The sequence below is a fragment of the Corvus hawaiiensis genome, chromosome 14 (genome assembly GCF_020740725.1).
Source record: "Corvus hawaiiensis isolate bCorHaw1 chromosome 14, bCorHaw1.pri.cur, whole genome shotgun sequence".
Taxonomy (NCBI): Eukaryota; Metazoa; Chordata; class Aves; order Passeriformes; family Corvidae; genus Corvus; species Corvus hawaiiensis.
In genome coordinates, this window is record NC_063226.1 from 14,304,419 (window position 1) to 14,331,174 (window position 26,756).

The 26,756-nt window shown below is 46.9% G+C and overlaps 1 protein-coding gene across 3 annotated transcripts in view; it reads left to right on the forward strand.

The window, feature by feature from the left end:
- The window catches only part of GAB3 (GRB2 associated binding protein 3), a 66,329-nt gene extending 42,797 nt beyond the window's left edge, over positions 1-23,532 (forward strand). Inside the window, exons 2-11 of one of the 3 annotated variants that reach the window (XR_007206800.1) lie at positions 2,407-2,710; positions 8,772-8,985; positions 9,409-9,887; positions 12,428-12,483; positions 13,593-13,848; positions 14,966-15,047; positions 16,657-16,759; positions 18,017-18,130; positions 19,120-20,489; positions 20,575-23,532. Coding sequence is in view for 2 of the 3 variants with exons in the window: in XM_048318976.1 (XP_048174933.1) it covers positions 2,407-2,710; positions 8,772-8,985; positions 9,409-9,887; positions 12,428-12,483; positions 13,593-13,848; positions 14,966-15,047; positions 16,657-16,759; positions 18,017-18,130; positions 19,120-19,236 (1,725 nt within the window). In the remaining variant the exon portion in view is untranslated. Of the gene's footprint in view, positions 1-2,406; positions 2,711-8,771; positions 8,986-9,408; positions 9,888-12,427; positions 12,484-13,592; positions 13,849-14,965; positions 15,048-16,656; positions 16,760-18,016; positions 18,131-19,119 lie in introns of all 3 variants that reach the window. The other 2 variants (XM_048318976.1, XM_048318977.1) reach the window with 2 other exon arrangements.
- The last annotated feature ends 3,224 nt before the right edge of the window (positions 23,533-26,756 follow it).

Genomic DNA, 26,756 nt, shown 5'->3' on the forward strand with positions numbered 1-26,756 from the left:
GGGGGTGCCTTGAGTCTGTGCAGGATTTGGATTGCAGGTGATGGGGATTTGGGCTCTTTTCAGTACTGTGCATGAGGTACCTGCTGGCCCATGTTCCAGTGTTGTATCTGGCTAGTCCAGAAATTTTCTTCTCCATTAAACATTTTTCTTTTGTTTCTGTTTCCTGTGTATGTTTCTCTTTTTCCCTGGCATCCACAAGATTAGAGTTGTCTAAGATATATCAGTAACCTGTTATCTCTAGTTACTTCCGACAGAGATCAAATTGCTTTCAAACTTCAATAGATCAATGGTGGCAAGACTTAATTTTCTTTGTGCAATATACTTTGTACCTCATCTCTGCTTCCTGTTTATTCCTGATGTGATGCCCTAGTCTGTAAGCACCTGTTGTACACAGGCTTGCTCAGCCTTGCAAGAGCTTTTTCTGGGATATTTCATTCTCTGGTCTCTGAATAATCATTTGCTTTCAAAACAGATTGAGGTGCTGACAGGCTGAACAGACTTACTTCTTAGATAAATTTTTGGGTGAATATTGACAGACACTGAAAACTGGCTGCACTGTAAGAAAAAAATAATTTGGAGTACAAAAAGAAATGCTTTTTCCTGACTTAATGATTGTTGATATTTTTTTGTTGCTCATTTTTGCTATCACCATGCCTGTGGGAACTCGGCATCAGCAAAACCTGTAGTGCCTGGATTATCTTAAACTGTGCCAGTAAGGACTCTTACATCTTACTGTAAGCAGTCTGAACTCAGTTATTTTGTCTTAAGATTGAATGGTTGCCTGTCTTTAAACTGACAGATCCACTCTTTGCAAAAGAAGTGTGATTTTTAACTCAAACACAAGCTACCACCCGGCTTTACATCATTGTGACAAAGTCCTTTTGCAAACAGTTCTTGGGTAAGATCCAGGTAGGAAGGTTGTGGTAGTGGTTGTTCGGATGTTTCTTTCAGCAAACTTTTCACTCAGATGGAGGCAGGTAAAGCAGCTGGTGTTTGTGCAGTTGTTGGAGGTCCCTGGGCAGCATGTGAGTCCCTGCACCTTTCCCAGGTTTCCATCAGAGCTGAGGCAGCTGCAGCCTTACTTTTGGCTGCTCCCTGGCCTGGCTGGTTTGGGCACGACGTATCCAACAGCTTTTATGGAGTTCGGCAGGGGCAAAGGTCCTAATGTCTTATTTTGGCCTTTTTTCTGTGGGACAGAGATCAGGATTGATTTTTTCTGGCCCTCAGAGTAGGTGTATTGGTGACAGCTATAATCAACACAGAGGTGCTTATACTGTTGATGAACAAAAACAGCTGCAGAAGAAAAAAGGGAAAGTATATTATCTTGTTCCTGGGAACAGGCATATAGTTTTATAGAGTGATGCTGCATCTGCCAGGACTTCATTTAAGCCTGTATGGGACCCATACCTTCAGTTACAAGGGTCAAAAAACATCAGTGGTTGCCAGGTTTGTTTTAGGTTGACAATGCCTGTGTAAATAATCGTCCTTTTGTAAGGTGCTGAAGTTTTCTGTTTAATTTTTAGCACTACAACTCCCTTAGGCTTTGTTTTGGGCTTTCAGAAGTAATTGGCAGCTCATTAAAAGCTTTGTAATAGCACTGAAAACCATAGGAGGGAAGCTGCACAGGGTATCTAGAGCCCTGGGCTTTGCTGGGCAAAAGGCACTTGTTTCCACGTATGCACAGTTCTCGGTATTTTCATTTTACAAAGAAAAATGTGTTCTCTCCTCTACGGATGAGGTGGTGACCTATTGGATCATTTTGATTGCATCATGTTGGCAGGGTGAGGGGAAGGGACAATCTTGCTCATCTTGACCTCCAAGGAACAACCCTCTGCCTGTTTTCCTATCTCAAATGCAAGCTTGATAGTAAGTGTACCAAATAAAAATCACAATTTGGCCAGCTTATCAAAACAGCTATAAAACCTGAAAGAAAATAAGCATGGAGCACAAGTCCTGTGAGGAGCAGCTGAAGGAACTCAGGTTGTTCAACCTACAGAAGAGGGGATGAGGGAGGACCTTATTACTCCAGAACTACCTAAGATGAGGTTGTGGCCAGGTGGGGGTGGCGGGCTCTTCTCCTAGGTAATGAGCGAGAGGAGAAGAGGAAATGGCCTCAGGTTGTTTCAGGGGAGGTTTAGTTTGGACATTAGGAAAAATTTCTTCACTGAAAGGGTGGTCAAGCATTGGAACAGGCTGCCCAGCAAACTGGTGAAGTCACTATCCCTGGAATTCTTAAGAAAACGTGCAGATGTGGTGTTAGGGGACATGGTTTAGTGATGGGCTTGGCAGTGCTGGCTTGACAACTGGATTCAACGAGCTGAGGGGTTTTTCAGACCCTGGTGCTTGTGTGTGGGCTGGGTGCTGGGGCACGTGTCTGGCACTAAGGCCCTGTCTGTGCCCTTGCAGGCCTGGCGGAAGCGCTGGTTCGTGCTGCGCAGGGGCCGCATGAGCGGGAACCCGGACGTGCTGGAATACTACAGGAACAACCACTCCAAAAAGCCCATCCGCATCATCGACCTCAATGAATGTGAAGTGCTGAAGCACTCGGGGCCCAACTTCATCAAGAAGGAATTTCAGAACAACTTTGTCTTCATCGTGAGAACCACCTACCGTACCTTCTACCTGGTAGCCAAGACCGAGGAGGAGATGCAGATCTGGGTGCACAATATCAGCCAGATCTGTAACTTTGGACACCTAGAAGATGGCACAGGTAGGATCACACTCATCTTGGAGGCTGGGAGAATTCCCAGGGGTGCAGGAGGCATGGGCCTTGCTGTCAGACTGGGCTGGGCAGGTGGAAGTGGAGTGTGATTCCCATAGCCCCACACAGCACTGAGAGGCTGCTAAACCCTGACCTGAAAGTTCTCAGGGACCTCACTGCTGCAGGGTGGAAATACTCACTGACTGCTTGGTCTCACTTTGATGAAGCAACTCCTGCTAGAGCAAACAGCAGGTCCTTAATAAGAAAAGGTGCTGTTTATGTGAAAAGCTGACTGTTATCTTCTGGGGCCGTTTATTTCATTACATGTCCTGTATTTATTTAGTTTGGCTTAATGTAAGACACCTGTTCCAGGAAAGCATCCTGCAAAACTCCCATTTTCTCAGGCTCTGCTGGATGTGGAATGTGCACAGACCTGGGTGTATATGCATGTACATAAATCAATGACAGAAACACTAAGCTGCCTTAGTCTGTTAATAAGAGAAAATAAAGAAAAGGCAGAGGATAGGAAAGTGTTAGAAGTGTGTGTCTAGACTTAAGAGATGGTCCTGCCAGTGAAGCATAAAGGTAGCTCTTTTGCCAGGCCCTACACCTGTATATACTCAGCAGAGTGAATTTCTTGAAAAGCTGCCAAGAATTAACCACTGCAAGATGGATGTAGCCAGTAATTAAAGTCAGGACCTGTACCATCATTAACTTACCTTTTAAATGAGACAATCGGGTTCAGATAACAGCAATCTGTCCTTCCCTTGACAATTCCAAGGGGCAGATACAGCAGCAATTTGAGAGTTTCAGAGGAAGTGAGTCAGAACGAAGCCTTTCAATGTGATAAAAGGCAGTGCAAGAGTGGAAGAGGGTGGCCATGGAGGGACACGAGCCCTAGGGCAGTAATATGTCTGGGGATATGTAGTGTGGCCAGGCAGTTTATCCTTCCATGGTCTTTGTGCTGCTGCACTCAGAGAGCTGCTGGTGTCTGCAAGTGCTGCATGGCCACACCATTACCTAGCAACTTGATAGGAAACAAAAGGCTATGGGAAAGTTTTATTTCATTCTATCATGGTTCCTGGCATTGCTTAGCCTTCTTTTGAGTAGTGTCTTCTGAGGGAAATGGGAGTGGGAAGAACACTGCAGTGGTCCTGTTACAAATGTGATGTCTGTTCTTCTCCCATTCACTTCAGAAAAACCATGAAAACTTGCTGACAGATTTTTATGTGTCAGTACAAGCTGCCCATGAATACAAATTTCAAAGTAGGGCTGGTAGGGGTTGGAGTCTACCGCCCTTTGGAGCTTGGATGGAATTAGGGATATTCAGTAACCACCTTCCTACTGTTCTAGTTCCTAGTGTTGTTGACACTGGGTTATTGCTCTTGAATTTTTATTTCTGGTGCAGGATTATTTTAGATATACTTTTACCAGTTCCTCTGAAATTAAGGTAAACCCTTCCATGCAAAACAGAAAAGAGAAAAATCATTTTTGTCTCTCAAATGTGCAGGCACCCTTCTCCTGGCACTGTGTGAGGATGTTCATGGGGGATGTGATCTGTGCCAGAGGAGCTAAGACAATGGCTGTCCCAGGATGGGTGCATTTATACTGGGAAATGCCTGTCCTGTTTTGCTGGTGCAGTGAACTATTGCTTTTAAGACTTGCACATGGACAATACCCAAGAGTATTACACATTGGTGTTTCTCTCCCAGCAAAGATTGCCAGTGTAGGCTCTGATGGATGAGAAATGACAGCTCTTGCAGCACCAGTTGGGAAAGCAGACACTTTCCAAGGTGGATATTACCCCCCAAGAAGTTCAGCAGAGCAGAGCATTTGCCTTGGTTCAGTACGAAGTCTGGCACCTGAACTTGCAGCCCCCATCAACGATGGCGTGAGCTAAGCCTCCAGACATGCATTTACTGTGTCTCTAATGCCAAATAGCTCCTAAGAGCTTCTGTTTATCCTGCAGCTCCTGCTGGTGAGCTCAGGTCTGGGGTGTATCCAGGTCAGGCTGTCAAGCACATCCAGATCCTCTGATTTAAATCTGCAAGCTCCACAAGTTGCACATCACATTTCAAAGAGTTGCTAAGTGCTTCAGCTTTTCAGGATCTCCTAAATCCTCCAAGAGCCTGTAGGTTTAAATAAATTACCCTTAAAAATTAACATTAGAAGAGAAAAGCCCTATTAAATGCCACATTCTTTTTTAACTTGAATGCTACTGTTTTAAAAAAATACTAGTCCCTGATATGAGTCATATCACTCTTAATCTGTGCGTCACTGAAAATTTGCTTTGACTCTGAGACCAAAACACAGTCTGCTGCTTTCTCTGCTTAATGCCCAAAGTGCACACACAGGTGTACACAGTGACTCAGCTTTAAACACTGTCCTGTTGTTCCCAGTTAGTCCTTTCCAGCAGCAAAGCTGGATGAACAGCCAGGTCCCCACGCCAGAGGTGTTGGCAGCCAGATGCGGAGCGAAGTTACGAAAGCCGTGGCTCCTGTGAGCACAGCTCTGTAGTCAACAAGAGAGGGGACAGCTGAGACGCAGAGATGACATGGCAGTTCCAGGCAGATGTCAGGAAGCACCTGGGAGGACGGCTGTCGGGAAGGGCTTGCCAGCAGCACTCACACTGCTGCCACAAGAAACTGCTGCTGGCTGCACTGGAAATGACAGGGGAGCTGGCACATTCAGGGAGTCAGCTGGAGGAGAGAGGAAGAGGCCTTGCTCCTGGTTTTCCTACCATATCTATGCAAAGTCCTGCTTCCATCTTTGGTGAAATCTCCCAACAGAGCCATCATTCCCCAGCCCCCCAGGACCCATGGCCATGCAGGGGATTGAGAGGATGCTTGGCCCAAGTGTCTGGGGCAGGGGAGGGGATGAAATGAAGTGACTGTGGGACATCAGGGGCACAGTTTATCCTATGTACAATGCAACATAACAGCTTTTCATTGGAGAATCTAGTGGGAAGGTTGTTTAACCAGTGTGATTAGGAAGCCTTACTAGTATTATTTCTACCTCCTTGGTATGTCAGTGCACCCTTGGAGGTGACTGATGTGAGCAGAACACCCCTATTCCACCGTGTCCCTGCACTGCTGTTGCACCAGAACAATTCTTGGGGAGGGGGCTGGAGTCTGTAGCAGGAGGGAAAAGCCCTCTGTTTCTCCAAGCAATGGCCCTTCCATTAATGGGAGAAGTTACTGTGGAAGATGATGTGCAGCCTCTGTGGTGACCTTCCCCACAACTGCAGGGCAGAAATGTTTTGGGTTAGTAGCCACCAAAGCAGTTATTTTGGCAGCTGAAGCCTCCTGCTGTCTCTCTGGCAAAAGGGATGGCAGGCACCAAGCCTATTCTCTGCGTTCTCACTGTTGAAAGTAGCCATGCATAATTTATTCTGCCCAGCTGCTGTCGTGGTACAGTTTTAATGCACGCGATTCAGTTACCGCCAGAGCTGGCAGGGACAGGGACAGTCTGTGAGGAGCTGGCTGCAGGTCCCTGAGCCCCTGAAGGTTAGAAAAGGGCAGGTCTGTGCTGTCCCCATCCCTCCCTCCTGCTCACAACCATTGCCATGTGGTCTACAGCTCACAGCCTTTCCTGATGGGATAATCCATGGCTAAACCCTGTGAGTACCAGATGGAGTTCAGGCCTGTTCGTTCTCTGTGTTAATAACCCCGAATGTCATTAATTTCTTTCTTATGCATTGTGGCAGTTTTAGTTGTTGGTTTGTTGGGGTTTTTTTAACGTAGTCAGATGGTGAAGTGAACATGCTTTTCTGAGATCCCTAGGGAGTTAGTCCAGTGTATATTTGATCATTGTCAGCCTGCAAGACAGCTCTGAGAGTCCAAGATTTGAAAGCAGAGTTACTGTCTGAGCCAGCATGATGAACAAAAGTTTTTTTTCAGATGGAAAGGCTGCAGCCCTCAGCTCTGCTTTGCAAATGTGAAACCCTGTAAAAGCCATTCCTTCCAGATGCTTACTGCTGAAACCCTGCTGCTATAAGCACCTGCTCAAAATTAAAGCAAATCCATTGCTTAAACTTGAATTTAAGCACGTTCTTATATGTTTTGCTGACCTGAGGCCCACCACCACCCAGACCTCCGAAGCTAATGGAAAGAAGCAGCAGGGAGTCAATGCTGGTAGACAGGAAGAAAAGAGGCAGCTCCCTCCCAAGTTCAAAGGGATGAGGTGTAGGATAGTGCAGGGAGGGAAGATCAGCTGGTTTATTCTTCTTCTGACTGCCATCAGAAAGATGAGGGGTGAAGCCTGCTGTGGCTAGCAGGGGACCCTGGATCAGTAGAATCAAAGACTGTCCTCAGTTGGAAGGGACTTGGAAGGACCATTGAGCCAAGCTCCTGGTCCTGTACAGGATGGCCCCGAGAACTGCACCATGTGCCTGAGGGCGTTTTGTTTGTGCTTAGTGATGGTGCTGTCTAACCACTCAAGTCTTGGCAGCCCTGTCCATCCCTCCTGGTCTGCTTGTATGTACACCCAGCACCTTCCAGGGCTGAGAAGTGACTACAGCAACCTGGTACAGTGCCAAGGCTTGTGGCTCTTTTGAGGTTGGGGCTAGATTGGAGCTGCTGGAGGGTCTCAGGACCTTATCACACAGTGATGAAGATGATCTGGGCCACAGGATGCATGCAGCTGGTCAGGGGCTGGGTCCCAGCATTTCCATCAAGTTCTGGATATCAGCATTAGAGAAATCTGCCATCTTGCTACACTTCGAAGGCATGTTAATTCTCGGTGTAGTTTTATCAGCAATCACTGATTTCTTATGTTTGTTTTTGCTGTGGGGTTTTTCATTTTGAAGAAGGGTTTTGCAGCTTTGACTCAGGCAGTGTCTGAGCCATAGAGATGGGCACCCACTGCCAAGCCCTGCAGGTGTCAAGCACCCAGTGGATGCTGCTCCATCCCCACACAGCTCTGGTGAGGGAACTGCCATGCAGCAACCTGAAACTTCATTAGAAAAATCACTTTCTCTAACTGAGGACTCTTGGTGGCACTGTTTGAGCTTGCTGCCAGGAGCAGATGCTTTTGGGGAGCTGCTCTGTAAAGACACCCCTCCCACTCCACAGATGCTCATTGTGGGAGGTCCGACTTGCCCTTGATTTTTTGAGTTGAAATGCCCCAAAAGCTTTGTTTAGCTAGACTCTGTGTGGCTGAGCCATCACTCCTTCTTCCCTTCTGCCCAGCTCTCTAGCAGAGACAGAGGTTGGGAGAGGAACAGAACCAGACTTCTCTGCTGCCAGGCAGTGCTCAGGCCAGATGGGTCTGAGTGTCTTGGCCACACGCTGCCACTGAAGGGTGGCCTTGGTGGTGTGAGCAGGCAGCCAGCTCTGGGCCAGCCCCACTGCCTGCAGCCCAGACCCGCTCCTGTCCCACTGCCATCCTGCCATCCCACTCGGGGACATTGGAGTGTTATGCCCAGAGAAGGTGTCACTGGGCACAGGCTCCTCTGTGCCTTGTGGCCTTCAGAAAAGTAGTGTCACTTTTCTCAGCACAGCCAAGAAGCCTCCAGCAACGGCCACACCACAGCCCTTGTGGCTTGATGTCGAGCCGAGAGAGGCATAAAGAGCTTGCAGACAAGTTCAGGGCTTGTCTGGCTACTCCACAAGCTGGAAAGCTCAGTTTTGTCCACCGAGATCTAGAAAGTGGGAAGAAATCAATCCCTTTCCTTGTCACCATTAATTTGAAGTGTTGGAGATGAATAATTAATTATTTGCATTAGATACTAAAAAAAACCTTGATAAAACAGGCTGCTGTGCCTCAGCTCTTTCTTTGGCAGAGTCTGTTCTTCATCGCTGGCTACAGGAGGGATGCCTCGTCCCTGCAGGAGAGAGGGACCCCAGAGCAAGGGGGTCTGCACTTCCTGCAGCCTGGAGGACTTTGACAGCCGGGGCAGGGGGAGCAAAATCAGGCTCCCCTCTCCCCAGAACCAGTGTTTGCCTTGACTCACTGCCGCTCTGGGGTAAAACATCCCTGGTGCAAAAGCAAGGTGGTGACAGCCAGGATGGGCAGAGGGCCAGGGCAAGTCAGAGCTGTCCCTCAGCCGGGCCATCCGTGTCCATTGCAGGTTCTGTGGAGAGCCTGTCTCACACGACCTCGTCCCCACAGCCCTCACCGGCCGCCTCCACCCACACCTCCCGCATCGCCGACCCCTCCTTCTCAGTGGACCACGCTGCTGCCGACGCTGCCGCCGAGGAGACCCCCAGCGAGTCCGAGTCAGTCTTCCTCCCCGACTACCTCTTCCTCTCCAACTGCGAGTCGGGCAAGCTCAGCCACAACAGGTGAGTCTGGGGTCTGCCAGATGTGTCGGGCTGGAGCCACCCTCTGCCTGTCCAGGGGTGAAACTGGGGCACAGAGTCCCAGGAGCCCTGCCACTCAGGGCTGGCTCCCAAGCACAAGAGGGGACCACCAGACTAATCCAATTTACAGGGTGCTTTTCATAGCACAGATTAGTGGTTGAGCTTCATATGTTGGTCCTGTCCCTTTCCAGGGTGGGTGGGTGGCTGGCTGAGGATCTCACACACAGCCTCCTTCCAGACACCTGCTGTTGCCCAAGGTGCTCCACAAAGTGCCCCAGCCTCCAGTGCAGCTCAGAGGGAAGGGACAGATCTTGTGGCAAACTGTGGGGTTGGGTTTTTTGTTCGCTCTGTTCTTACAGCTGAGAGAAAAGGAAAGCTCAGGTTCTGACCTCTGTCTCTTTGCAGGTGTGACAGCTGGTCAAATTCAGACAGATCTCTGGAGCAAACATCATCAGACGATGTTTTTGTTGACTCCTTGCAATCCCAGCCCTCCTTGTACCTTGTACAGCCGACTAGTGCTGGCACTGTGCACCAGGACGGAGCCCCATTGGCAAATCCCAGCATTGTGTCCAGGAACATAGACATTAGCGGGCCATCCAGTGATTTTTCCTCCTCTTCTCCACTGCTGGGGACGCCGCTGACACCAACGTTTCAGATTGACAAGAGCCAGAAGGCACTGCCCTACGGTGTAACGCAGCTGGATGTGCTGTCCAACACGCCCCCGCCACGGCCGCCCAAGCCCACCCACTTCTCCGACAGGAGGGGGGAGGAGGTGGGCGGCGGGGCCCTCCAGAACGGACACGCAGGGATCTGCCGGGCTCAGGTCACTCTGGTGCCCAGGAGGATTTCCTTATCCAGCTTAGACAACATGAGGAACTGGAAAGGTGAGTGCACTTCCAAGAGCCAGCAAAGCAGCACCAATGTGAGGGATGGAGCTGCCCACATGCACAGAGTGGTTTTGACTTCCAGTTGTGCCTCTCTGTCCTCTGTGAAATCACACACCACCCAAAGTAACACAAAACGCTGCTTTCAAATGAATTAGCAAGCAGGATTCAGGCCTGCTCCTCAGGTTCAGCTCCTGCTCTGTAGAAGCCTTTCAGTATGTGTACACATGGGCAGCAATTCGGCTCTGATCCCTTCAGGGTGCCACATGCCTTGCTACTTTTCCCCCTCCCTCCTCCGAAGAGAAAGCAGTAGAAAAACCAAAATGAGAAGTCAGGCACTGAACTGGGTAATGCCAAACTCTGTTTATACAGGTTGAAGTGTGGGCTTGCATGTGGGAAATGCCTCTGGAGCTGTGCTGCTTTGCTACACCCAGTCTGTTCTATGAGACCTGCGTGTCTTTTCACAGCTTAAAGACCAGGAAGTAAGGGAGACGCTGGGGATGGGACGTAATCCCAGTTGAACCAGGGACTCTGCGTGTCCTTGAACAAATCCCACTCTGTCCTTGCACTTCAGTCAGGGCAGTCTGAAAACCTGCTGCTACAGAGCAAGGCGAGGCTGCAAAGCAAACTCTGCTCTGAGCTGAGCTGGCTTTTCCACTCACTCCTGAAACCCCATCATCACAAACAAGAGTAGCAGTCAAAACCCAGAATGTCATGGTGTCAAAAACTAGCATATGCAGTATGAGAAAGCTTTATTACATGGAGCCACAGAACAGAGGGAGGCAGCTAGAATACCTGGGTGGAAATCATCAAGTATATTGTAGTGATGTGAAAACCTTCATTTTTGATGAGGGAAAGAATGTAAGTTTTTAAGAACAAGCATCCTTTAGACTCCTGCAGTTTGAATGGCCAGACAGTGTGTGGGGCTGTTAGATCTTGCTCTTAAAGCTCAGAAGCTAAAGCAAGGAGATCTCTGCTCAGCCTGTTTATCAGTGTACAGACAATTCTTGGAAGGTTTCTGGAGAAACACCCATTTGGTTGGAATTGCTATTCTTAATTATCAGCTACATTTGGTTCCTCCCTGAAAGGTGTTGCTCTTGCTTCTGCACATGTTCTTTTCCAACACAGCTGGTTCATGTTCCTCCAACCCAATTTACACCAAAACATTTCTAAGAGGATTAAGTGGCCAAATGTCATGTTATGCTGCTGTGCTGCAGGATTGTCTCTGCCTGACGGGGGCAGCAATGAATTAATAAGTGCTGCCACTTTTTCTTACCCTAAGTGCAGCTGAAACGATTTGAAGGGTGAAACTCTGAATTAAAATGTGTTTAACAAGAAAGATCAGAAAAAGAAACAGGGAGAAAGCAGCAGTTCCTCGGCAGCTTTCCCAGTGAATGCATTCAAGTTATTAACTTAATTTTTTGCCCTGCCAACCTCCAAAAGGTGCACAGATGTAATTAGCCCAGGGCAAAGACAGCGTATGCTGGTGGAAGTGCTGGGAAGGAGGATGAGCTGTAAGGCACCTGTATCCTGGCATCTGCCACAGCCTGGTGCCTCAATGTCTTTTTGCCAAAACAATAAATGAATGTAGCTGTCCCAGGACAGTGACTGTGTCTATCTGAACATGTATCTGCACTAACAGAATTGTTTTGTTCTTGTTTGGCCTTTTTTGCTGGTATCACCAAAAATGCCCCCAGTTGCAGTACTGACATCTCCACCATAGGAGTGGGGAATGGATTAGCATGGTTGCAGGGATTTAAGGCATTCCCATAGAAAAGCCATTTTCTGCACAGAAAATCCCTTTTCAGAAAAGGATGGTGGTTGTAAGCATCTCCCACAGCTGATCTTCTATGCGCTGAATGCTGGATTTGGGGTTTTTTTGGCTTTTGCTGGGAAAATAAAATTGACCTACACCAAGACAAAGGCCCACCGGCACAAGGAGATGTAGAGACTGGTGATTGTGTCTCTGGCTGTTCATTTCCCATCACCTTGAGCCACTTGCACCACATCAGCACTTCTGGAAGACAAAGCAAAGAATTTTTCTCCTACCATTAAGTTCCCCCACGCACCATTTTCTGTACAATAACAATTGCTTCCCTGGCACCTTAAAAAGCTCCTAAATAAACTTTCAAGAAATAATGAAATAATATTCTCTATAATAGCCCCTTTTCATATAATTTCCCCAATTTGACAGATGGGAAAACAGAGAACGACTAGAGCAGGAGCTGCATTTAAATTTTTGTTTGCTTGCTCCCACACCAGTCTTTCTCCCCAACTGCTTGTGGTATAGGAAGCATAAATTACAGCTGGATTATACATGAACAGGTTCCTTGGTTTCATCATACTTAAAATAGATGTAATCACTCTTGAAATGCTACTGAGTTGGATCTGGTCTTAAGTGTCATTGGATTTCCTCATTTAGGAGTTATGGAATCTTTATAAAACTCTAATTATTTTAGAGGCATATGTTTTACTCCGGAATTATCTCTGTAAGGTTGCACTGCCTTATCCCATTTTTAATCACTTTTTTTTCCTTGCAGCAGACATGGAAGGCAGTTCCTTAAGAAGTCGAGATAAGAGGCTTAGCTTGAATTTGGTAAGTACTCTGCTTGCACACATTTGAAACACTGGCACATAAACTTCAGAGTGAATAATTTCACATGCTGATATTCAATCATTCCTCTCCTCTGTTCAGCAGAAGAATTAAAAAAATGGGAAAAGTGCCTGGCTTTGGGCAGCTTCTGGACAGCTGCTTTGTGGCCTCAGGCAGCCTTTGAAAGAAGAAGGAGGGAGAGGCCTCAATACTGAGCGTCCTGTTTTTAAAGTAGATGAAGCTGGGTCTGTTATGGAAAAGGTTACTGGTGGCCTCAAGAATTAAACCATTGACCAAGAGCACCAGAACAAATGGCTTATCCCTTGAAAAAGGGGTCTAAAGAAGCCTATCACTTCATGGTCCTGAGGGATCTCTCTTCTTTAGGACACAGGAAAGCAGAGTCTGCTCTCAAAGTGCCTGTGATTGAGGGCTCTATCAGTCCACAGCTTCCTGCTTCAGCCTTTGACAGACACAGTTCCATGCAGCACCATCTCATATCACATAGCCAGTCTTCTGCCTGGTGCTGCATACTGTCTCATGTGGGAGATCCTTGCTGGTGTTGGGCAACTTATATTTTTCTCCCTTTTGAAAGCTTCCAAGGATTGTAATCACTCCCTCTCAGCACTAACCTGGATTAAATTATTTTCTAATGCTAATTCTCAGTGATCAGAAGTGAGCTGTAGGTCTGTGTCTGCTCTCTCGGCTTCCACATTTGCCAAAATCTCCTTCATCAGATGTTCTCCTTTCAGACTTTTTTTTTTATATTAAGGATCCTCCCTCATTTTATAGGTCGGAATTACTGCTGTGAGGGGCAAGTGCAGCCTCGCTGAAGTTGGAGGATTTAACCAATAAAGTCACCAATAAGTTTGGTTCCAGTTTCCAGCAGTGACCTGCGAAGCTCAGAGTGGACTGCTCCAGAGCTGGAGCGTTCATCTGAACTCTTGCGTTTGTCTCCTGTCGCTCCATCTTGCGCCTCTCTGAAAGGCCCCGTCAGCACAGTCCCGGCCTGGGCTCGGCTCAGGCGTGTTCCCAGCTCACAGCAGCTGCCGGCCTGGAGGGGGCTGCCTGTGCATTAATGGCCCTGTTTCTCTTTCTCCCCCGTGCCCGTGCAGCCGTGCCGGTTCTCGCCGCTGTGCTCGCCGGCCGCGGACAGCTCGGAGGACAGCTACGTGCCCATGCGCCCCAGCACCTCTCCCTCCGCGCCCGGCTCCGACTGCTCCCCCGACGGCTACATCCCCATGAGCCCTGCCTCAGCCACCTTCACCTTCCCTGTCGTCAGCACTGAAAAACTCACCAGCCCGTTGCCTGAGCTTCCCTCGGACGTGGAGCCCCCTCCAGTGAACCGAGACCTCAAGCCTCGCAGGAAGTGTAAGCGCAGACCTAAAGTGCAAAGCCGGGGGGTCCTGACGGTGGGGACACGGGTGACCTCCTGTGACAGTGTCCTTGGCATGTCTTAAAGGAATTCCCCCTCTAGAGGATGGGCTGAAATGCTGCGTGAGTGACTCAGAGCACTGTAGCCTGGGATGTGCCTGCAGGGTGGTTTGTGAGCAGAGGGAGAGCTTCCATGGCTGCTTTTGCAGTCAAAGCCCAGGTGGCTGCATAAGCACAGTGCCCGGCTTCCCACTGGGACTGCAAAGGGACATCGCCTGGGAGAGACAGCAGACTAAATCCTGGCCACTCTGAAGTACATGTGCTCCTGTCTCACCAGCTCTCTGGCCTGCCAGGAATGGGACATCCAAACACTCAAGTAGTCAAACTTGATGTGCGGGCTGTTGGTTAAACCTCTGTGGGGTAGGCACAGCTGTCTTAGTTTAATTAGGAATTTTCTGCAGATGCTTTTGCTGATGGTAATTTTCCACTCCTGGTTTTCGTGGCATGTCCAAAATCTAGGTGGCACTTCTAGAGAATATACTGGGGACAAAATTCAGCTTTGAAGTGGAGAAATTGCCTAAACCTAGCCTATAGTAAAGCTCTTAGGGTTGCAGAGCCAGAGTTACTCAGAAATTGGTTCAGGCAGTGCTACTGTAAAGTGGGGACAGACATTTAGACCATTGCCATGAAGAAAAGCAAACTCATATCCTTTCTTAAAGGGTTTTGAGAATGCTGGGCACGTGTACCTTCACTGGTGACAGGAATGATCCTGATCCCCATGTATAGGACCTTTTTGTTTAGAACAGAAACCAAAACCTGTTACAACCTGTAGGCTGAACAGCCTCTCCAAGGCAGCATATGCAGAGCATATTTGGGGCAAGCGTATGGATCTTGTGGGCATCTTTATGCCCACTATATTTATTCTGTTATTTTAGGGTGGTTGGGGGACTTTGCTTTCCAGCACTGACCAAAGAGGTCATTTGTTACTGATTTCTGACTTGGTTATGTTCTGTGAAATACTCTGCTAGTTTCTTTCTGTTAATATAAAACTGCATTTTTCTAAACTGTCTGTACTTTTCATTGAAAACATAGTTCCTTTTGTATTTACTTACAGCACGACCACCTCCTCTGGACTTGAGGAACCTCTCCACAATCCGGGAGCATGCTGCCGTGACCAGGATGTGGACTGTGCCTTAGTAAGTCAACAAGAAACCTGCCATTCCAATCTTCTGAGCATTAGTGTGGAATAGAGTTAAAAATTACTTATCCCACCCCACAAGAAAGTTTCCTGCCAAAGTCCACAAACACGAATTCCCCAGGGTTCGTTTCAGTACCGCCCCCCCAGGCTTTTGCTGTCTCTAAAAAGCAGGGCTCCCTTTCACAATGGGCAGCTCCAGAGAATTCAGCATCATGTTTTGAAGGTTCCTTTTGAACAGCCTGGAGCTGGTCTGCACTCTGGTGTGGCTGCTCTGATGGCTAAAAGCTTGGCATGCCTAAACTATGATAGAGCCATTTTTGCACCTGAAAATTAATATAGCAGAGGAGAACCAGATCAGATAAAGATCTGCCTGAATTGTAGACTGGGTGTAGAATTCTGCTCTGCCACACAGCAATCTAGACTTGAACTATTGGTGTGACCTTTTGTCACTAGAGATTAGTTGTTGGTAAAACAAATGCTTTTGATCTCAAAGCCCAGGTAGTGTGAAGAGATGATACTGTTGGGCTCCAAGGGCAGCAGAAGACTCATCTTCAGGGAACTTGTGAGCAGGGGAGGACTGCAGCCTGCTGGCTGGGGGAGTCTTGGCACAGTAAGAAAGGCAGCTGTGCTGAAGTGTGCATGCAAAAGCCAGAAATTCCCATCAACCTCCTCTCTACACCCCAGGCACTCCAGAAAATGTGAGGTTTTGCTGGCATGAGTGCCAGACAGGGCATTTCCACTCCCCCACTTGAGGATGTCATGTGAAGGGCAAAAGAGACACAAGGTGGAAAGTTTCTCAGTTGCAGAGCCCTCTCTCACATCCCCAGTCCAAGGCTGCTTAAGCCCTTTGGCACTGCCTGTTGGGGAAAGCCTCCCAAGCACCCCTGCCAGAGCACTGAGGTTAATCAGTGCTGACAGAGTGCAGAGTCCTGAAGGATAACGAGCTTGGAGTGAGTTTGCATGTTTTACACTAACAAAAATAAAAAAGAAGTTATGCCCGAACTAATACAGTGCAAGGAATTATGCTGTTCTTGCTGCACAGAAAGGCCATCTAATTTCCTATTAACCAAGCCCGTTGTGCTCACCTGTGGTAATTTAGTCACCATGCACCTCTGAGAGTTGTGTTCATGGGAGAGATTTCCTTGTGCAAGGGCTGAGCTAGCCATCTCCACAGCACGGGTGGCATGTGTTGACACTGTGTGCAAAGCCAGACAAGTTTGTTTGCATGTACCTCCAGTAGCTGATTAATTCACATCAGTCTCCAAAATGTGGATACCTGCACAGCCAAGTAACTGCCTCCATTATTACCCAAATGAATGATAGATAGATATCTCTGTGCCCCTTGATGGAGAATTGCTTCAATGTCTTACACCTTCTGTCACAGCAGATAGCAAACTTTCATAAATCCCAGAGAAAAAAGTAAAAAAAAATCACTCACCGATACAGCACACTGTTTCTAGAACTAAGGAGTGGCTTTGGACATCCTCTCCATAAAGGCTGCAGCCTTAGTGTGAGTTTATTCACCATATGGACTGTGTCAGGCTTTGGCTTCATTTCAGTGCATCTGTAAGATGCTTCCTTAACCTCTCCTGTGTTTTTCTTCATAGCAATCGAATGAGCTTTATCTCACCAGAAAGAGACGGTATTAATTCAGCAAGAATATTTGCCAATTCAGTTTCCGGAGAAGAGGAAGAAAGTTACATTCATATGGTAATCTTCATTTTCACACAGCCATCCTTTGCTTTATTCTGCTCTGTCACATTGATGGAGAATGCAGAAGTTTGTTTTCTAAGAAAAAACGTTGAGGAGGTTTGTCCTTTGCCTTCTGGTTTGGTTTTTCTTTTTTTGCAAATGATGAAATGGTTTTAAACCACAGACACTGGGACCAATTTACAGAGAGATAAGGGAAGCCCTTTTCCTGCTCTGCAGAACTCAGCTGTTCGCCCACGAATGTTGCTGAGCAGTTCCAAGAGATCACAGGGATCAGCCATATTTACATGAGAACTCATTAAGACAAAGGAAAATTAAATCTTTTCACCTTCTAAAGTGTGCCTTGCAAAATCTCCTAGGAAATAACAGAAAGCCGTTAGTGCACTTCCTAAAGAAACACACCAAATATTGTGCAGAAACAGAACTCCCATTAAAGCCTCTTATTGCTTCTGCTTTGGCTGGTGGCACTAACCCCACTTCCCATCCCATGAAAGAAGAACATCTGGCTTTGTGGCTTCCTTTTCTTCGTTTACTCTTTAGCCATATCTTGCAAAAGACCAGAATCTTGTTTTTCTTTGAATTTTAGGTGGAAATGGATCTCAAATCCATTCATCTGAGCCAATGTCTACAGATCTGGCTCCATAGCCAAAGCCCAATACCAATAACTATAAAAATATTTTGCAAAACTGACCACAGTCTCCATGAACCATAGTTTCAGATTTTAACCCACATCTCTGCCAGACTGAAATCTGTTCAAGAGGGCAGTTCCAGTTGTAACCATTCCCCATTTGATTTTTCTAGTCAAGAAAAACCTGTCATATGTTTGTGGTTATCTGTGATTTTATGAGATTAATTTTCAGTTTCTAGATTTGAGCAGAATTTTCACAATTTCTTCAAATTCATTAAATGATGATGTTTACGAGGAGACCCTGCAAATCTGAGCCTTCCAAGGGCTTGGATTGAGAAGCTGGGCACAAGTCCTTCTTGATAAAATTTAGTGTAAATCAGCCTGTTTTGTTTGTTTTGCCAGAATTACCAGGAGAAAAAGGCTCTCACAGTTTCTTTATGCCATCGCACAATTATCAGTGTTATGCTGTGGTTAGTAACCAAAGGCACCTTTGGCATAGAAAATTATGTGAGTCCTGACTGTTCTCACTCACATTCTGCCAGGCAAATCTCCCAGCTCACAGTTGTGATCCTGTTTCCTTCTAGGATCATGTATTAAGAGCATTAAAAGTTTCTCTTCTTTCCTGACAGGAACACAGACAGGCCACATCTCCATACAGTGGTGCTTTTCCATGGACAAGGAAATCTAACCTTGATTACTTAGCACTGGATTTTAACTCTGCTTCCCCATCCCCTGTGCAGAAGGTACGAGTCATCTGAAAAACCCCACAGCCTCCTGTCTTTTTGTCTGCTGGGAGGAAATGGGGACCCAGGGTTGCATTCTGCTAGGTGCCCAAAGTGCCAGGATGAAGCCAGTTGTGTTTCCAGCTGACTGTATTTGTGCCAGGCTCAAGATTAATATAATAAAAGCATGTTTAGGGTGCTGACAAGGTGTCCTTCGTGTGACTCATGGGGATGTCATTAACACGAGCTCGGCACAGGGCATGGGACTGCACTGGGATGTACAGCCATGAGGGCTTGTGGGCAAGCTGGTTGATGCTTGCAGGATCTCTGCATGCTCCTTCATTCTCATAAAGTCTCCACAAAGCCTTTCCTGCTAGTTTTCCCCAAAATCTCTTTGCAGTAACAAGTTTGCAGCCCATGATAAATTCATGGGGTAAAACAGTACCATCTCTTATAACCTGGCAAAATGTGCATTTTTATTCTTGCATCACCAAAACCATTTCAATTTCCTTTGCAATGCTGAGAAAATACATTCGTTGTTCCAAAGAACTTCTAACCTGCCCAGGGGGTGGGTAGGTCCCACTGCAAAGCAATGAACTGTTGTCATTATGTCCTGTGTATCATTTTCCCCATCAGCCAATACTCCCAGATGCAAAAGACTCTTAAGCTTTCTCATTTAAACCCTCCCTGTATCTAAAATCAGTTAGGTTATCCCTGCAGCAGGATCACTCAGATGAGGAGAGAATGATTATCTGCATGGAAATAGCCAGCACAGCACGTTTCACTCGCTTGCTTTGCTGGGCTGAGTGACAGGGTGACAGATGGACAATTATAGCTAAAGCAGGCTGCAGAGCAATGCTTTTGTCAGCTGATGTCACTGTGAGCTTCAAGGTGAAGTGAAGCAATCAAGGAATGAGGGAAAGGGAAAACAGAAAATCAAGCTAAGTTTCACTAGCACCCCTTTTCAACCTGAAAATTAATACATTGGTTTTTTCCTCTCTGTCCCACAGAAACCTTTTCTGTCTGAGGAACAGAGAGTGGACTACGTCCAGGTAGATGAACAGAAGACTCAAGCTTTACAGAACACTAAGCAGGAATGGACAGATGAAAGACAATCAAAAGTGTAAAGGAAGAAGGTCTGGGATCTGGAGGGGTTTTTTTGCACTGGAACCACGATGTTAATGAAGCAGCTATCACTGTAGAGCTCAAAGGAAGAGGGAGTTGTAAGATGCTTACAGTGTGTAGAGGCATTTTTACTGGAAACTTTTGATTTCAGCTGGAAATAGTATGTTGAGTGAGCGAGTGGTTCACTGATGACTCAAGTAATGCATTAGCCTTTTTACTGCCCTTACCAGTAAGCTACATGGTACCATTTTCTGGCATGATTCTGCAACGAGTCATACACTTAACGTTAACAAATCCACTACAACTTGCATTAATCTAGTTCGTCCTGCCTTCTCCTTCTGTTGCATAATTCCTAGTTGCTAAAGCTATTTTTTGATATTCCTACAAATGCTGGAGGTGCTCGGAGTGCTTTTATGGCAGCGGGCATCTGACAGGTTTTGGTGACTAATCAACTAAGGGCTAAAATACTGAAACAATAAAAAGAACTTTTTGTATATATAGTGCTTAAGCAAAGAGAATTTTGAAAAATATTTTTCTCCTGAGTTTAAAAGGTCTGACTGTGAGCTGATGCTGTCAGAATTCGGAACAGGACTATGTACCCATGCGACTGGAACGCATGGTCTTTGACCCTCTGGATGATGGGCATTGTATTAAGCTTCTTCCCTCCATTGTGGCTCATACTTGTCGCTTTTCTGTCTGATTCCTACTGATGTTTTCTCCCCTGTCATGAGAAGTGTCTTCGGCACAGCACAGCTGCTCTTCTAGCAGGAGGCTGCAGCCACACAGCTCTTGGCTGGCCAAAAAATAGAAAGGGAAGCTGTGAGCCTGTTTCTGCAAGCCTTGAGAGAACTGGCAAAAGATCAAGAATGCTTTCATCTGAGCGGCAGAAGAAATGCCATTGGAATTGCTGGTAGCAGTCTTCAATCTGATTGTTTTACTAGACCCACCCCAAAAAAAAAAAAGAGCATTAGGAAGTGCAGCATGCTCCGAGAGAGGCCAGGAGCCTGCCAAAACAGGACAACAATGCGCTCATGCAGCGTGAGGACCTCTGGGCTCAGGAAGCTTATCTACCTTGGGACTTGTTACAGGCACTATCTCAGGATGACATATGTGTATAGTTTATAAGATATTTAACTTTAAACGCTTGGCTGCAGTCTTTATTTCACAGTGGCACACAGCTACTTGACTCATGGAAGTAGGAAGTGATGCCAAGTGACCCACACTGGATTTGGTCTCACAGGCTTTGCTCCTGTAGGTAAGTCCCAGTAGCCATAAGAGGTCTGATCCTGTCAACATGGACAGGCAGACAGGACCCTTACGAAAGATTTCTTCTCTGACAGTGCCAATTCGCTGGCCTCCCTTCATGTGCCTGTTGTTACCACGTTGCATTGCTGTAACCTGACATCCCAAAACTGCTGATCTACCGAACAGAGGTCACAGAAACATCTTTGCAGAAACCACTGGCATTTCAAGGCTCCTACTCAGCTTCCTTCCTACACCCCCTCTGCTGCAGCCATTCGGGCACTCTGGGAGGCCGAGTCGCACATCCTGCGGGAGAGGCAGTGTAGCCAACAGAAACACAGTTTTCCTCCTACCTCAAGAGAGCTGAAGGGCTTGCAAGTCTCACTGCTTCTGTAGCCCAGCCCCTGGGGATCTGTGGTGACCAGGCTCTCACTAGGTTACTCTGCAAGAACAAGGTTCACCAGCGCCTTCAGTGACTGGGGCAAACTGGGCACCCAGGCCTGCGGGCACCAAGTGTCCCAGACTAGAGCTGCTTGGAAAACTGGGGTTACTCCTGCAGATAGCTGACCTGCTGTTCCCTCCCACTCTGCTCCTCCCCCCCCCCACCAAAGCTCTCAAATGAAAGTTGATGTTCATAAAAATTTTGAAAATAATAACAACTTTTCCATGTATATCTTGTCTGTCTGTTGTGAAATTTAGTTTGTTTAAACCCAGCTGTGTTGTCCTCTAACTGATTTAGTAGAGCTGTGAGCACCCATGTCCTGGGAGTGGTATTGTGACAGGGGCAGGGTGTCTGGGGAGAGGCAGTGGAGATCTGCACCTGCACAGAGGTGTGAGAGAGAGGGAAGCATGGAAGGCCCACAGGTACTGAGACCTTTGCCTTTCTGCTCTAAAGAATTGCCTTTCTTTCCAAGTGTGCAAATAACACGTGTCGCTGAAAGCTCTTGGTGTGCACTGATGTACTGAAAGGGTTAAAAGACCAGCTAAGAGGTGTTTTAAATTAGGGACAGACAACCTCCACAAAGGGTGGGTGAAGTTCTGTTCTGTTCTGCTACCGCAGATCCCGGATTGTGGAGTGATGGCAGGGCAGCCTCTGATGCGGATCAGAATCACATACAGATCAGCTCGTGTTTGACTGGAGTGTTTCTTTTCATGCTGTCAGAAAATCTTCTGAAGTGGAAAAACACCAAGTTATTGGAGACAACTGACTCGCTTGTTATTCTAGTTTATTGTAAAAATATTTAAATTTCAACAAACCTGGCTAACAGATCATTCAGAAGTTTAGAGAAGAAAGAGCTCTCTCGGGATTTTTACTCCCCTAAAAGGACATAAGCATATAGTTTGGCAGGGACTGTCCTTAGATCAGGATGGCCCCTTTCAACTTCCTGTGTCCCCTGCTTGCCCCCACAACACTCTTACCTTGATCAAATGCTGCTCACTGGTTTCTAACTTTCACTTTTAACTAAGAGCTAAGTTTGAGGGTTTATTCCAATTTTTCATGTAAGGCCTGTTTTTAGCCGCTGCTCCAGGGCCCATGACATGCAGTCTTGTGCAAGTACAACACATGAAACAGGAGCAATTAAAAAAATACTGGGAAAAAAATTTTAAAGCAGAGCAGTTCTCCCCAAAGGCTGCTCTTTTGTTTTGGTCAAATTCCACTATGCTTCAAAGATGGTAAAGTGGAGGAGGATGGTGGGAGGATGGCAAAGGCCAAATCTGCTGTGGCCACCCCACCACTAAGGATTTGGGTGTGAAGGGAGCTGCAGCAGCCACAACTGACAAACTTGTGGGCCAGTACCTGTAGGGCCAACTGACGGGAGAGGAGGGGTGTTACAGAGCAAAAAGGAGTCACTGTTTAGTTAATTCTGTTCTTAAACCCTAATTCCTTGGCCAAAGAGGAAAGAAAACCTGAAAACTGAGTCAGCTTTTGATGGTGTCATGTCTGAAAAGATAGCCCAGGCCAGAGCCCTTGGTTAGTACCAGCTCTGGGACCGGCCAGGCACACCCCTGATGGTGTCCTCTTTTTGCCGTGGGTCTGTTACTTGCATGTATTTTTTTCAAAAGTGTAACAAGAGCTGATGCAGAGAGAGGCTCTGCACCTAAATGAGCATGGGATGGCCAGAGGTCTCTTAGCAAACTCTTGTCTGCTGAGGGAACTGGCATTGCCCAGCCCAGGTCTTGTAGTGCCTTCTCCAGCACTGCTGGGGCCTCTTGTTAAAAATGGGGAGAAGCACTAAATGAGCAGAATAGTTTTAGTTCAATTGGAAATGTCACCCTGTGGAGCTGGATGAAGCTTAGCTGCAGGATGATGGGGAAAACTGATGGTTTGAGTCCTGTGGTTGTTGTTGGGGCCATCAGCTGGTTCCCCCCACTGATGTGTTTAATATGGCCTTACTCTGCCCTCCTTCAATGACCACACATTTAAGCAAGGCATAGCAGGTCCACAACTCATTTGCTTTTTGGACCAAACTGCATTTTACATTTATAACTCCTTTATGACAGGAGTCAGCATTGATTTCCTTACTGGCAGCAATGAACACTTAACCTGAGAAATGCCAACAGCCATGTTACTGGAGCAAGGTGTTCTCAGCCAGCTCACTTTGCCAATGGTAGCTAACTAACTACATCCTGGATGTAGATTTTGGAGCTGCATTCACTTGCAGTGATTCAGAGGTTTAGTAATTCAAAGACCATCAGATGCTGTGATGAGAGCGAAGCACAGGGCAATGCCTTCCCTTTGTCCCCCTGTTCCATGAAACTTGCTCAGGTTTAAAAAAAAAATAAAAGCCACCAAAATAGCAGACTTTTGCCATGTCAAAGCCAGGATATTGTTTGTTTTCAAATAAAAATAAACTTTTGTCTTGTGCAAATGAAGCATTATACATTTTTTTGTATTTGTAAATCTGTGGGGAAACATTAAAGTCATCTCTGTTATGAAGGGGCAAGTCGTTGCTAGAGGGAAGGGGCTCACCTTCCTCATGTTTCATTGTGATGTTTGGTGTATATATTTGCACATTAAACTGTATCTTTTTTCTAATAAATTAATATAAAAGGTAGCTGTGATCTTTAATTATTTTGATAAGTGAAGGTGCTCATGGGATAAGCTCCCACATTCTTCATTTCATGCTTTTTCCATTTTTTAAATCTCTTATTAGGCAGTGACTTATTAATATAAAATATTTGGATGCAAATTCAAACAAATTTGCAAACAGATGTCATACACCTGTGTATCAGGCAGATTATTTGCAGAATAATGAAGAACTATGAAGTTGTGACTTGGACTCATGCCTGTATCCTCCTGGGACAGGGTGAGCTGCAGCCTCCCAGTCCCAGTCCCAGCTCCTGACCATATCCCTGCTGCTGCCACAGCCAAGGGGCAGGAAGGGGCCACAACTCCTGACCAACCATGTAGACCACAAGCACAAATTTATTCAGCACATGCTCTGGGCTTGGATACAAAGACTAGTTGTTATTTAACCTGGTCTTTTAATTGCTCTGTGCTGATGAGTGTAGTTGCTGGTAATATAATTTCCACATGCAGCAAGCTAGGGACATGGGATCCTTTCAATGTGCACATCTCAGGATTTGGAAGATGAAACAAGGCAGTCCATGGGAGCAGAGCTGAGCAAGCCTTGCTGCTAACAAGCCAGGTAGTTTGGAAATAGTTTATTGCTTCAGGCTAGTGCCACTTTTGGACCTGCATGCTTTGTAATCCTGGCTGGAGACCCACTGCAGTGCATCGAGGGAGGTGTAGTGCTTAGAGAGCCGCTGATGGAAACTTGGCTGCACAGCTCAAGACACATAGACACGTGTGACTTAGATAAGCCTTCGCCTGCAGGCTTGACAGAAGGGAACTGCCTGACATTTTGTGTTTGGTCTTCAAGGGAGGGCAGGTCAGACAAATAAAAGGTCAGATAAAGCCTGACTCTCGGTTCACAGCTCTTCCGTGTCCTCTGCCCAGCAGAGATGGGAACAGCCTTTTCATCAGAGACCACTTCCCAGAAAAGAGACCTCCCTCTATTGCACCAGAGCCTCGGAGGGAAACAACTGTGTCAAAGCCACCATCAGCCCTGCCACCATGGAGTGAGCCAGGAAGCTCTCAGACTTCTCACATCTCTGTGCAAAGTACTTTAGTGATTGGATAATAGTAATAATAATAATGTGAAAACACTGACAGCAAAATGTCTGGATATGTAAGCACTTGGATCTGTAGAGGTTGGCCCCTCTAGTTACAACTGCCGTTTCAAACCACAACAAATACTTCCCTGCAGCAAAAAGCCACAGAGCAGCCAGCCAGGTAGCAAAACCAGGTTTTCATCATGGGGTGTGAAACACAAACCTCTCCAAAAAGGCAGTAACTCCCTACCATAGAATCATAGAATATACCTTGGGTTGGAAGAGATCCACAGTAAACGCTGAAGTCCAGCTCCTGGCCCTGCACAGCACAGCCCCAAGGATCAATTGTGTGCCTGAGAGCATTGTCCAAACTCTTCTTGAGCTCTGCCAGGCTGAGTACTGTGACCATGTCCCTAGGGAGCCTGGTCCAGTGCTCACCCTCTGAGTGAGGAACCTTTTTCTAATATCCAACCTTTTGGCCCACTGCTTTTTGCCTCTTCAACTCTTTTGGTTAAAGTGCAATTGCTTTGGTCTTTTTTAGCTGGAGATGCTCAATAGAGCATCTGCCTTAGGCATTCCTTCGTAGTCCTTGGGCTCTGTATCAACTCAAGGCCACAGTGGTGATATCTCATTCTCTTCAGGAGATCTCCAAGAGTTTTGGCAAAGGAGCCATATTTTTCTTCTGATTTTTGATGTGGGCTTTGCAGGACAGTGATTCCCCCCAGGCCAGTGGTAGTAGCAGATAAAACACTGAATTTGTGCGGTCTTAGTTCTGCACTTTTGCCAGCAACTTATGCAGGCTGCATACTGTGTTTTGACAGGTCTTAAGATCTGCATTTCCCCATCAAACAGCATCTAAAGCTCCTCTTCCCGTTGTTTAGGGCAGAGAGTACAGAGGGACTCAGCTATCAGGTTATACATATTTATGGCAGCACACTGGGAGCCAGGGGGTACCACATCCAGTGCAAGCAAAGGATGCACTGGCAGAGGCTCAGCCCATTCCCACCTGGGGAGCTGATCCCAGGCCCTGTTGTAATGCAGGAGTGAGCAAGGAGCAACTCAACCTTTCATTCACTGGCCTGTTTTGTTCTACTTTGATTTTCCTTTCACATCTGATTTTAGCATAACCTTATTGTTATACAGCCCCAACATCCTGCTCTGACAGCTTTGGGATCTTGGCATTGGCATATCCATCACTGAGTAAGAGCCTGAAAAGCCCTTGCTCTCTGGTGGGCTCTCATTGAGGGCTTTAAAGCTTAGAGCAATTGGAAGGGATGTTTTCATTGCTTGCGTTTGTGGAGGTTGTTGCAGTTCAGTTTGCTCCTTCATTCAGAAATGCTCCATTCTTTGTCCAGGAGCTCAGCTCCTTGGAATTGCCTCTGACTATGCTGTTATCTTCAGATGGTTGGGTTTGCTATTGCCGTTGTCATTTCTCAGCATCCTTCCCCACATGAGTAGCATGGGAGAGACCTGCTCCGTATTTTTCCCCAGAAGGGAAAAACCACAGATCCCTCCCATGAAGCATCCATTCTGCCACCTACTCCAGGAGAATATTGCTCTGCCAGCACCTTGGTTTTTTCTGGGAAGGCACAGGGTGTTTTGCAGAGTTACACAACAATGAAAAGGCCAAGACATCAAATAGAGGCAGCACTGGCAGGTATCTGCAAGCACTTGAGGAGGTGCCAGAAGGCAAATACAGCTTTTTCCAGATCGAAGTTCAGGACAAGCTTGAAGTGCAACCTTTTATACAGCCTGAAAGAGAGAACTCCTCTACAAAAAGACATGGAGGATTGAGCAATACAGGGATTCACAAAATCCCCGAGGTCTCCATAACTCCTCCATCTCTCTGTTTGGCATTAATGTAGCTTTCAGGAAGCAGCCAGGCTTATCAGGCAAAGGGAGACGAATTTTCCCAAAGGAGTCCTAGTGGGGCTTGGGTGCCTCCACCACAGTGGCATCCAGCTGAGATCCCTGTCAACAGCCAGAGTCTGAGACACTGAGCTGTTCCCTTCAAGCCTGACCTGCCTCAGGACACGCCTGACCAGGGACTGCGTTATCCCGACACGGCTGTGCCCTGGTGCAGGCAGCCCCAGGAGGGCTACAGGGACAGACTGACCCTCTCCTGCCTCCTGCTGCTGCTGCTTCTCCTGTCGAGCAGCCTCAC